This window comes from Ascaphus truei, chromosome 3, assembly GCF_040206685.1.
Source record: "Ascaphus truei isolate aAscTru1 chromosome 3, aAscTru1.hap1, whole genome shotgun sequence".
NCBI classification, from domain to species: domain Eukaryota; kingdom Metazoa; phylum Chordata; class Amphibia; order Anura; family Ascaphidae; genus Ascaphus; species Ascaphus truei.
Window position 1 is genome coordinate 374,845,738 of NC_134485.1, and position 12,647 is coordinate 374,858,384.

The 12,647-nt window shown below is 43.8% G+C and overlaps 1 protein-coding gene across 7 annotated transcripts in view; it reads left to right on the forward strand.

The window, feature by feature from the left end:
- Nucleotides 1-12,647, forward strand: part of SPATA13 (spermatogenesis associated 13) — an 85,916-nt gene that overhangs the window by 41,500 nt on the left and 31,769 nt on the right. For all 7 annotated transcript variants that reach the window (XM_075592232.1, XM_075592231.1, XM_075592233.1 and 4 more), the window contains one exon: nucleotides 1,008-1,152. In XM_075592232.1, the coding sequence (XP_075448347.1) occupies nucleotides 1,008-1,152 (145 nt within the window). The remainder of the gene's footprint in view (nucleotides 1-1,007; nucleotides 1,153-12,647) is intronic.

Below are 12,647 nucleotides of genomic sequence, written 5' to 3' on the forward strand. Positions count from 1 at the left end.
TTGGAATCCTCCGTCTTGGAAGTTGATCTTCCTGCAGCGCGGTGTCACGTCTCAGCCGGGTCTGCTGTGTCAGCAGGTAAACTTTTAATGTGCTCTCACACCAGTCACCAGCGTTGCTGCTACGGCAGTGTAATCCCTAAATCGATATCAATACCAGGAAAAGTCCATTGTTAAACTCCAAAGAGCAAACAGTCCCAAGATATTTAAGCCAGATGGGTAACAGATTATCAAAGAGTGGATGTCGCTGTATAAAAGCACTTACAATAAATGCACACGCATAAAACCTTACGCGTTTCGTTCCTAGCGTGGTAACTTCTTCTTCAGATGGACCATTACCTTTGAAGAAGTTCCCACGCTAGGAACGGAACGCGCAAAGTTTTATGCTTGTGCATTTGTGCGTTTACCTGCTGACACAGCAGACCCAGCTGAGACGTGACACCGCGCTGCAGGAAGATCAACTTCCAAGACGGAGGATTCCAAGCAGAAAGGGAGTTGCTGGTCTGTATGCAGCTTGTCTGTGCGGTGTCACACACCCACCCACACTGCCTGATATTTTCAGCTACATTGTAAGTAGCCAATTTTCTACCTGCTTATAAAGTTGCCTTTTAGTACTTCACTATTGTGGCCCTTTTTTCATTCTCTTTAGGATCAAAGAAATTGGGACTTTATTACCACCTTGGACACCTTCGATGACCCATTGTATATTGATATTTTTTATTTATTGATCCACTGATTTGTGCCCTTTATTCATATTGTTTGGTTTTATATATCTTAACCTTGGTGTGAGGTTAGGAATTTTGAGGCAGCATTTAATGGTCTTTAGATTACTTATTTTGGTATTTTTGCGCACCTACAATATTTTGTGTGTTTGTGTATGTATGTATGTATGTGTGTATATATGTATGTATAGATATGTTTATATATTTATGTTTATTTGCAGAATATTAGTTTTGCTAGTCCTTTTACGGGGTGACCATGTCATGTTATTCTATGTCTCTTATTTGCAGCCTGTTACACGACCTCCTGTTCCAGCCCACCAAGTGCCACCATATAAGGCTGTCTCTGCCCGATTACGGCCCTTCACCTTCTCCCAGAGCACACCAATTGGTTTGGATCGGGTTGGGCGCAGAAGACAGATGAGGATTTCTAACAGTAAGTTCTGCACAACTGTAGTATTGGCTTTCACAACGGAAAAAATGGATGCAACGATTGCAATTGTTTGTAATATACTCCCACCCCTTTTTTAATTTGATTTTTTTAAAGGTGCAATCTAATTGTAGTGCTATATTTTAATAAACTGTGATGGATGTTTACAGAAAATCATCATGTTTCAGCGATTTTACATTTCAGGAGGAGGCCAGAGTCATTATTCACATAGAAAGATTATTATTTGTAGTACAGTAGTTGTTGGTGGTATCCGAGCAATGTAAAAAGTATGTTTGCATCGCAGTTGGAGGGACTCGTTTGAAATGTCTCAGATGTGGACATTTAAGCATTAGCCTTGTAAGGTCTTTTACACAGGACAAAAAGATTATGAAATAAAAAGCTTTGTGGAAAGCTAATTATTTGTATGCATATGCCAGTATGTGATTTCACCAGTAGAATTGTCCCATTCATATGAGTGGTGATATTAAAACCTATTCAGCGTTCGTAAACTAGTATCAAGTAACATATAGATACAATCTTCTTATTGTCTCGAGTATGAACAAAACAAGTCTGTTTAAATATATGCAATGAAACGTAAGGAAATAGTTAATTACATGGTTAAAGTAGCGGCTTGATTTAGTGAGAGTGGCAGCTGTATATGACTGTGATACATTCTGAGTTACTTTTATAGGTTTTATGACTATTGTTGGTTTAAAAAAAAAAACCCACAAAATAAATAAATTTTACCTTTTTGTTTCGCTGCGTTCATAACGTCAAAAAAATAATAATACAATGCTGCCTATGCTGTATTGATGAGGGGATTATAACATGTATATGTATATTGCTGCTCTCTCAATTGAATGCAGCAAATGGCAACACTTAAAACAGCAATCCAAGCAGGAACCCACTGCTTCCGGAGATAATTGCCTCCGTAGAGGGTGCGGTAGCCACTTCGGGTCGCTAACCGGGATCTCGTAACGGCGGCTTTTCAAAGCTCCCGCATCCTGTGGGCCGAGAGGAAGCCGTGACAGCATCTGGTGTGTGGCTTCCTATTGGCCCACGTGATGCGAGAGCTGAAATGAATGGGGTTCAGCTCTGGAGACCCCCTGCTTCAATCCTATCTGTAAAAAAATAAACATAAAATAAAAGGCCCACTCTGATTTGCTCCTTTAAAATAGGAATGGAAAACACCAACATATTGTCTCAGGAATTCAAACGTTCTATTCTACAACCTGTGGATTTAGAGACCGTGCAGAGTTCTAGTAGCCGTAATGACCCTGGAAAAATGTCTGTCTGTTGGAGGTTGTGTTGTAATTGACCCAGCATGATGGAATATTGTAGCTTCTGTATTGTGATTTTAAAACTTCACAGTTTTCCAAAAGGGCCGGATCTGAAAAGATTTAGGAGCAGAAGGGCGTCACGCTTATTGTAATTTAATTTGATATATGATAAAGTATTCTATTTCAACATTTTTGCCAGCAGTTGTAACATCTGCACAATATACGTTTACACTACTTTAACTTACAAGTGCGATTCAGTGTGACAAACTGCACGTGGATGCTTAAGCAACTGGTATAAAATGACCAGGTAGAATGGAGGAGGTGGTGAGCGTACATATGAAATAGATATATAAAGATATATGACACAATGTCAGTCAGGCAATGTTGAATACATAAAACACTGTTCAAGACTGTAACAGCCCCGCAGTGAGCAAAACCTCACTCGGGGATCAGGGGATGGGATGGGTATATAAGTTTATAAACATATACTCACACGGCCATGTGTGAGCCCCTGGCCCCTTCCTAGGAAATTGTATCTTTTCAGGGATCTTCAGTTCCCAAAGTGTTAGCCCACGATCACAGATCTTGTTCCTTGTCCCATGTGCCGTCCCAGCAAGGATAATATAGACGGCAAGTTAAAATAATATACGTTTTATAACATAAAAAAGTAAACATAGACTCACATAATAGATAAAACACTTCAGCTCATAGCAGCCATCTGGGTCTGGTCTGACGTGGTGTTCTCCTACTTAAACTTAACATGTCAGAAACATAGCTCCTCATACTTCCGCCCAAAGCTGGTCCCAATACCTCCTTCCACATCACTGTTGGAAGTTCTGTCACACACCTAGTAGTGCAAGCAGGCTGCCTAGGGGTCACACTCGACTCCTCTCTCACAATCTCCTCTCACATTCAAAACGTATCTAAAACCTGTTGCTTTTGCCTCCACAATATTACAAAGATTTGCCCTTTCCTCTGTTGCTCGACTGCTAAAACGCTGACACAGGCCCTCATTCTGTCCCGTCTCGATTACTGTAACCTCCTGCTGTCCGGCCTTCCTACCTCTCACCTGTCTCCCCTACAACCTATCCTAAACGCTGCTGCCAGAATCACTCTACTCTTTCCTAAATCTGTCTCAGCGTCTCCCCTGCTCAACTCACTCTCCTGGCTTCCTATCAAATCACGTATCACACACTCAATTCTCCACACACTAAATCCCGTATCACACACTTAATGGCGCTATATAAATAAAGACATGCATAGATCTATGAAGATGTGTTATGTTGGTCCATTGATAATTATCACAATTTGCAACAAATATAGGCGAATATATAATTTAATACCAGTTATGGGCCATTTTAATGCATCTGGATTTGTAACACATTTGTTTGCTAGTGGCATTTGTAAAATATAGGTAACGGGGACATGTTAAGGATAAAAAAAGCCGCAAAACATGTTAAATCGTGTGTTTTTTAGATAATTGATTTGTTTTTTTTAAATTATTATTTGACTCTTAATGCCATTATTAATGAGTTTTCAAGCATCCTTTAATTTTTATAGCAGGTTGTAGCCACCTCCCAAGCAGTACAAGATATTTGCAACACTTTCCTGTTTGTGATAATGTGTTGCCAATGTTCCCAGCAGTTTGCGCTATAAACTGTAACGATAGATAATCTTACCTTAGTAATATGTAGCCCCTTAGTAATATGTAGGGATACCGGTTTGCTGTAAGGGGTTAATAGCAGAATAGCATATGCTGGGCCCCACCCTGTGTTGTCATAGGGGAGTATATAGGATAGGAGGAAGGTTCTGGAAGATAGGTTCCTCGAAGAATAGAGAAGCCTCAGGTAGTGTAGATAAGTATTATGTTCATGAAGTTATAGACGAGATCAGGTCCCCCTTGTTTATGTTACAGATGGGGACAGAGCCCTTATAGTAAGGAACCCAATTAGATGGGCGATGGAAGCACACAGGTACCACAGATGGAGAGACACACGCGACAGTGGACCGTATGCAGAGGGCTTCTGGGTGTCAGCAGATCAGTTCTACAGGCAGATCCACCTATGTATTCTCCTCAACCAGTAGGGAAGTGGCAGGTCCCAATCAGGAATGGAGTATAGTCGGTACCTGCACAGAATCGGCCAGGGTCCCAGTAAGAGCCCAAAGTAGACTGGGTACTATGGATGTTACCTTGAAGGGCGGCACGCTCCAATACAAGTAATGCAACAAAGTAAATGCACCTCCCTTTGATTGAGTGGGCACCTAGGGAAGCACTGTGTTAATGAGTAATCAAGAGTATGTAAAGCAACGTACAATGATGTTGAGGTGTACCCGTGCCTGGGGACATTAATAAAGGCTAATCCTGGCGCCCATCATTGTCACCCTTGCCATCTCATTGCCCAGCCACCTGAATCCAGCAGCCTGAAGTGAGTTAAGCTATGCTGAGAAGCCAAATAGTGTGCATCGATGTAAACTCCCTAGGACCGGGTAGGGAGGGTTACAACTATAAGGTTACATTGTATCCAGTAGCGGATTTCCCATTAGGCCCAGGCCTAAGGTGGCAACATTTTGGGGTGGCAAATATTTCCATGCCATATGCATTTGCCGCGCTCTCTGGCCTATCGGACCTAATGGGAAGACACATACATGTGTCCTGCCAACTCCTTGGTGTCACCCCCCATCTCCTTTGGAAACCAAGCATCAAATTACGCTGTGGACGCCACAACGTGATGTCACACGGCACCCCTTCAGGCCCAAAGGCTGATGACTGATGGGGTTCCCCAAGAGCTGCTTCCCTCTGCACATATCCAGCGTGCTAAGGGTTAATATCGGCATTTGCTTACTGCTGTATTTCGTCAGCCCCACCCTCTGGAATGCTAATGACACAAGAGGATAAAGGACTTTTTGAAACCACAGCTGCATTCAATCTGAACCCCTTCAGTCTACAGCTGCGTTGCCCCAAAGGCTGACAGCCTTTGGCGCAGGCGAAGGGCAGCCAAAAGGGTGTGAGCCGTTTGCTGCCATTCGCTGATGTTTGGTGATGTTAAAGCTGCTATATTTCAATCTGAAACTCACCAGCCCTTTTATCCCCTGTACCTAATTTTCCAACTCTAACTGCCCATACAATGTCTGGGAATTGACTGTATAACTCCATTCATTTAATATAACCATGTATTGTTATAACCCTGTGCCCAGGACATACTTGAAAACGAGAGGTAACTCTTAATGTATTACTTCCTGGTAAAACATTTTTATAAATAAATACAAATTAATTAGGAGATGGCAGGACACATGTAAGTGCCATGGGGCAGCAAAGATTGTAGCTGCTGAGTTACACTGACACACAATCAGGATTTTGACAGATTTATAACAGGAGCATAAAACGATTGCCAGCTTAGGTAAGAATGTAGAATTATTCATTATCACATGCATGACATATAGAAAGAAGAAAAGGACATATAGAAAAAAGTAGTATTGTTGCTTTAAATACCAATTTAAAATGGGTACTTAAAAAAAAATAGTGAAAATGAGGAACTTTTAAACTGAAAATACAACTTGATATTGCCTAAATACTGTGCTGAATTGTGTGTAATTCTTGTAAATGAGTCATCCTATCCTGTTCACAATGGTTTTTTTTGTAAACTGTGTGCTTGTTTTGACCAAACATAGGGTTTCATTTTTAGTCGGTGGAGAGAAAAATAACGTCACTTTTTTTAGGTAGTATGATACGTATTGAGAGATTGGAGATGTGAGACTGGCACAGTATTAGCAGGGTGTGCGGCTTTCTTTCTCAATCCCCAAACTAATCAATATACCTCAGTAAGAAAGAAGCGAAGAGCCTAAACCAGGGGTGGGCAACGCCAGTCCTCAGTGGCCACAACAGGTCAGGTTTTCAGGATATCCCTGCTTCAGCACAGGTGGCTCAGTCAAAGACTGATCCACTGAATGAGCCACCTGTGCTAAAGGAGGAATGGCCTGAAAACCTGACCTGTTGTTGCCCTTGAGGACTGGCGTTCCCCACCCCTGACGTAAACTGTGTAACAGCAACAAAAGTACGTGTGCTGCCAAAGCTGCGGATTTTTGTTTCATAATTGAAGACTTACACACTTTCTATATTGTGTTGTGTAAGCGGTACTTTAAATGGTATTGTGTACAATCAATACAGCTTTTCATTGGTACCGTATAATGTACAGGAAAGCATGCTGCACAGATTATTACAATCAGTCTTGAATGAGTTATGTGAAGCTCTAAGGAAATTCACAGTGGTGGTAATCAATAAAATAGCCATGTTACTCACCGAAGATGATGGGCCTTATTTACCGAGCAGTCTTCTGCCGTAAGGCTTACAGCCCATTGAAGTCAATGGACTCCAAAGTGTTTTCCCGTGCAGGAAGGTATCTTATGGTGGCAGAAAACTGCTTAGTAAGTGTGGGCCAGTATCTGGAGAGTCAAACATTACTCACAATATATCAATATTGTCATTTTTTTGGTCAAATGTGTAGTGTGCTGTATGTTTTGAATCTTCTTTTGCATGGACCCTTTGCTTTGCCCTTGCTAATACCACCTCACTACTGTTGTATACGGAGTTATTCTCTGTTATAGCACCTTCACTTTGGAACTGCATTCCAACGTCTTTTCCCTGTTTAGAAACTCAATGGAGTATTTCAGTAGTCGTTCCCCCTCTCCGCTTGTTGCTACATACTGTACTAAATGTTGAACTTTATTTCACTTTCATGCAATAATGAATCTGCTCAGGAGCAAGGAGCCTCTCTGCTTGATTGCTATATTGTTATATTCTGCTCACTTATATGCATTTCTATTTTCTGTGTTGATCTTTAATACAGTGCCTGGATTGCAAGCTCTCTGTGGCAGACAAACCCATCTCATAGTGTTTCCATTTAGACTTGTGGCACTTTGCATTCTATTGACCTTGCATATACCTATCTGATCAACTTACACCAAGGGGTGAGCACACAGGCCTGGCTTATTTAACTATTTGAGTGCCCCATGGATGTAGTTATGACATCATGGGGTCTGGCGATCCATGCCCTTAAAAGCCTTGATTCCCAAGCTAAAACCCCTACCGCTATCCTTCACACCCTAACCACTAAAATCCCTTTAATTTAACGTACCTTATTGATGAAGTGGCCGGCGGCTGAGTGTCTTGCGGAGACATGTTTGCGGCGAGACAACCAAATGTCCGATTCCGCTCCAGGGTCTCTGACGTCCTAAAGACCCTGCTCATTTTACCAGGGGACATCGTGATCTGTCACTAGGTGGAATGGAAGGAGAGGATTTTTCCCTTTTGTCCCAGCACCAGTGACTGAGTGATCATGTGATCAAAACTCAATGGGTCAAAGCTGCAGACCCCAGAAGTATCCTCCCTCCCCCCACATCCTCTCTCTCTGGAATGGGATGGGAACCGGAGTTGCACAGCGCTAAGCGCTATTTTCGGCCCTGGTGATCACCTGGTCCTTGAGAGACTCACCAGTGAAGTTACAAGTATTACTTTGTGGTTTTCAAAGGTGATTTAAATGGCCATGCAATAGGAAGCCACAACTGATGATATTGCAACCTCCTTGTCACGTACGCACACCTGTGAGCACGTGACCTGCATATGGGACAAGGGTTAATACACAGCTCTCTAGCTGGCCCACTTTTCACCTTCGCAAAGGTCCCTCGAATTAACAATATCTCCCCTCAATCTGTCCCAAATCCCTTTACAGTGTGTTACCGTAGGTCCTGTCCCTGAGAGGTCACTGGAGTAGAAGAGAATTTGTATTTATTTATTTATATATAGCCTTGGTCCTGGTTTCCCCCCTTGTATTCCCCTTGGTTCCCTACCTCCATTGCGGCTAGCGCGGGTGCCGCTGGCAGGGGCGCGTGGCCACTCGGTGGGAGGCAGAGAAGAGGGAGGGCATGGTAGGGAGCGCTCCGGAGGCTCTGCGGCGGCTTAACCACAGAGGGCGTTGCCATCTTGTATAGGATCGCACATGCGCGAGACCCGGCGCATGTGCAGTGGCATCTGAGGTCCGGCGGCCATTACAGAAGCGAGCATGCGCAGTAGGGTGACAGGAGTGGCGGCCAATACACAGAGGGCTCCGCGGGGACTACAGCCCCCAGAATGCACAGGGGCGATGTACCACATGGCGCGAAGTAGCCAATCGCGCTGCCAGATTCCCCTGCACCTTGGAATTGATACATTTGCCACGCTGCGAGTCACGCCAGTTGGAGCTGGGACACAGGGAGGTGAGGTTGTGTGTGCAGGGTGGCAATGTATAAAGAGACTGTTAAGGTGGGACCCTCCAGCTGGATGCCACCCAACGTGGAGGCGGACGCCATCGGCGACGGCATGGGACCGGACGGATCTCTGTCTTCATTCGGCGCTACCGGGTGCTGGAGCACTTGGCAGGTATACCCTATCTACAAGTGCACCAACATTCTACTGTGGGCTGTGCTTATCATGGGTGGGACACTGGTGCCCCTGCACCCAAGTACTGTGGGAATACTGTGTGGGTATATCAATATACGTATTATAAGGTGTTGTTGCATATTATATGTGTGTTCTAAGTTTGTGCCTAGTAAATACCGTTATACCATACTCTGGTGTGTGTTACTAGGTATATTGTCCTGTGACAGGGTTATCCACTATAGCTAGGATCCCTCATAAGTGGAGGCGCTGTCACCAGATGGATCGGGTACACCCCAGACTCCTAGCAGCGGAGGTTCACGCTTTTGTGAGCCACAGGTAAAGCACCACACACTCAGTAGCTGCCACATCTCCCATAGGGTGGGGGAAAGTGCGCTACATATAAAATGTTTTACCAGGAAGTAATACATTGAGAGTTGCCTCTCGTTTTCAAGTATGTCCTGGGCACAGAGTTAAAACAAATAATACATGGTTACATAAGTGAACATTATATACAAGACATAGCATGCACAGTTAAAGATAATATATATTATAGGCGTATGTAACAGTTACAGACCAGATTAAAATGTGAGACAGCTTTAGTTTTGAAAGAACTTAGACTGGTGGCGTCTCTGAGAGTCTCCGGTAGACTGTTCCAGTTGTGAGGTGCACGATAAGAGAAGGAGGAGCGTCCGGATACTTTGCTGAACCTTGGGACCATGAACAGTCTTTTGGAGTCAGATCTCAGATAAGTGCTGCATGTGGTAGGGGCGAGGAGCTTGTTGGCTATCTTGTTGCAGATAGACTGCTAGCTTGCCCAGTAAGTATTTGACGGCAAGACAGAAAAGATGAACTTTGCACTTAGACTCAAGTTATGACCAATGTAGTTCTTTGAGCATTTCGCAGTGATGTGTGTTGTAGTTGCATTGGAAAACAAAATGGCATATTGAATTGTAGAGGGTATCAAGTTTGCTAAGGTGGGATTGGGGTGCCGAGCTGTATACTATGTCCCCATAGTCGATAATTGGCATTTGCTGTGCGATACGCTTTCTGACCAGCAGACTTGGGGAGGATTTGTTCCTATAAAGTACACCTAGTTTGGCATAGGTTTTGGATGTCAGGGTATCAATGTGCATACCAAATGTTAAATGGGAGTCAAATCATATGCCCAAGTATATAAAACTAGTAACAGGGGCCAGGGTGGTATTAGCGGTGGTTCTGATCTGGAGTTCAGTCATTGGAAGCTTTAAAAATGTAGCCTTGGTCCCAAATACCATTGTTACTGTCTTGTCAATGTTTAAAAACAGTTTGTTTTGGGAAATCCAATTTTCAAGTCAGATTGAAGTATGTGTTCAAGGTCGGAGAGGCTAAGGTTGTGTGCATATAAGATTGTGTCATCTGCATACATGGGTTTTGAAGCTCCCTTACAAGCTGTAAGAAGATCATTGTTGAACATTGAGAAGAGTAGGGGCCCCAGAACAGAGCCTTGCGGGACACCACAGGTGATATCCAAGTGGTTGGTGTTAGAGCCTGAGATAGATAAATGTTGGGATCTACCTGATAGGTACAGTAGGAATGAAACCAGTTTAAAACATGCTTCCCTATTCCAGAGCACTGGAGTTTGTTAAGCAAGATAACATGATGAACAGTATCAAAAGCCTTTGCAAAATCTAGGAATATTGCACCAGTGAGTTGTCCCAGTTCCATTCCACACTGGATTTCATTGCAAACTTTTAGCAGGGTAGTTACCGTGGAGTGTTTGGGGTGAAAGCCAGATTGGAATTGGCTAGGGAAATTTGTTTGGTATAGTAATCGCTTAATTGGGAGTGAACACATTGTTCCATGACTTTGGATAGGATTGGGAGAAAGGAGATTAGCCTGTAGTTTGAGACAGTGTTTTTGTCCCCACTTTTGAAGATTGGGACAACTCTGGCCGTTTTCCAGGTCTATGGGGTATGGCCTGCAGAAAGAATAGAGTTGACTATGGAAGCAATTGGTTTGGTAATTGCTGGGGCACCAAGACTTAGGAACTTAGATTGCAGTAAGTCAGGTCCACATTGGCCGCTTAGTTTTAATTTGAGGAGGGCTTGTGTAATCTCCTATTCAGATACTGGGGACAAATTGAAAATTGTGAGCAGTGTTGGGAGAGGGTGAGGCTATAGGGGTACTCTCAGATTGAGGTTCATATTTGTGGTTTGGGTTGCATTTTGCTAATAAGTTAGTAGCACACCCCACAAAGTTTTCTTTGAATGCATTTGCAATGTTGAATTGATCACGTGTGATCAACACCTCTGTTTAATTCTGATTTTCATATAACCGTAGTGAGACTTTTGTACTATTTCTTTCCCATTGAAACCACAGTAGCCCACCCCTGTCATAAACCAGCGACTGGGTTGACAGTTTTACAACTTGGAGGGGAAAAAAACAAAATTTCTTGACGTGTAAAGTCTGCCTAAATAAAGGCTTAATTTCCCAAATACTTAAGACAGACGCTATCTTCACGTTTGCGTCTGTGCAACCTGCACCTAAAATTTGACAGCCTAAGGCCTTGCCCCCGCTGCCTACTACAGCGTCCGCTGTGGCGGACGCTGCGCGCACAAGAGCCCTCCCCGCAATGGTGCCGGGCCCGCTGCGAGGGGGGGCCGCAGCGCTCGCGCGAGAGCTATTCCTGCTCTCAATAGAATTGAGAGCAGGACTCGCGTCGAGCGATTAGGCACGCCCCCCGGCGGTTCAGCCAATGAGGGCAAACCTGCGGGTGACATCATGGCCGCGCCCCCGTCACGCCCCCCCCGGTCTCTCCTCCTGCAGTGAGCTGCAGACCGGGGAATCGGCTGAACGCGCCGCCAAAAGCGCGGGCGCGCGTTACAGCGGAGAGACCGGGGCCTTAGCCTAATGGCCGATTTTCTCAGGAGAAACAGTTATCTGTCTCTTGCGTCTCTTAATCATAAAGAGTGTGGTACGATTTGATTTGTGTTATTGCAAAGATGCCAAATATATGTACCTGTTGTTGTTGCTATTCAGAATAGGTGTCCTCTCACGATATCCTCATTTTTAATAAAGTCCTACAACTACTGTAAGTGTTGACCTGTTTGTCACCTCTCTCTGTGATGTACAGATCCCAAGATTGTTACAGTTTTCTTTGAGGCTGACAGCCCAGGATCGGACTATCATCCCCAGCCTTCTAAATACATATATTTCACTTTTAGTGGGCCATCAGTGATAGCGACGCAACCCCCCCCACCCCCACCCCCACCCAGTAAGCACTCTTTGTAGATAAGCACAGACACACCAGAAGGGTTTTGACTCCTTGTATTTTTGACACAATTTCTTGTATTTTTATCAGAATTTCTAACCAACGCTACCCCCTGAAGTACAAACTTGATTAAAATACTTCATAATTTCCCCGCCATTTTTATTACACTTCTAGTGGCCTGAAATGTGGCGACTAATTTGTTTGCCTGGGGGAAGATTCAAACCCTGTAACTTAACCGGTAAGTATCTCAGGAACAGAGTGGTCCCCTGAGCTGAATATAAAGTAGGGGTTTTGCTGCTTTAAAAATATGACCAGTGGTTGCGTGTTGTAGGGTAGGTTGCTGATGTATGCGTTATGATTCAAGCTATTTCCTTCTCCTTTCTGTCTTTAAAACTTTGTGCAACAGCTCCCCACTTAATTAAACTGTCTGATAGAAAGGCAAGCTTGATGTTCTGGGATCTTCATCTGAAGTTCCATTCATAACTGCATGATGACTTCCTTAACCCCCTTACCAAGTGAATATGAATGCTTCCCCTGATCCAAATCCAAGTATTACCAA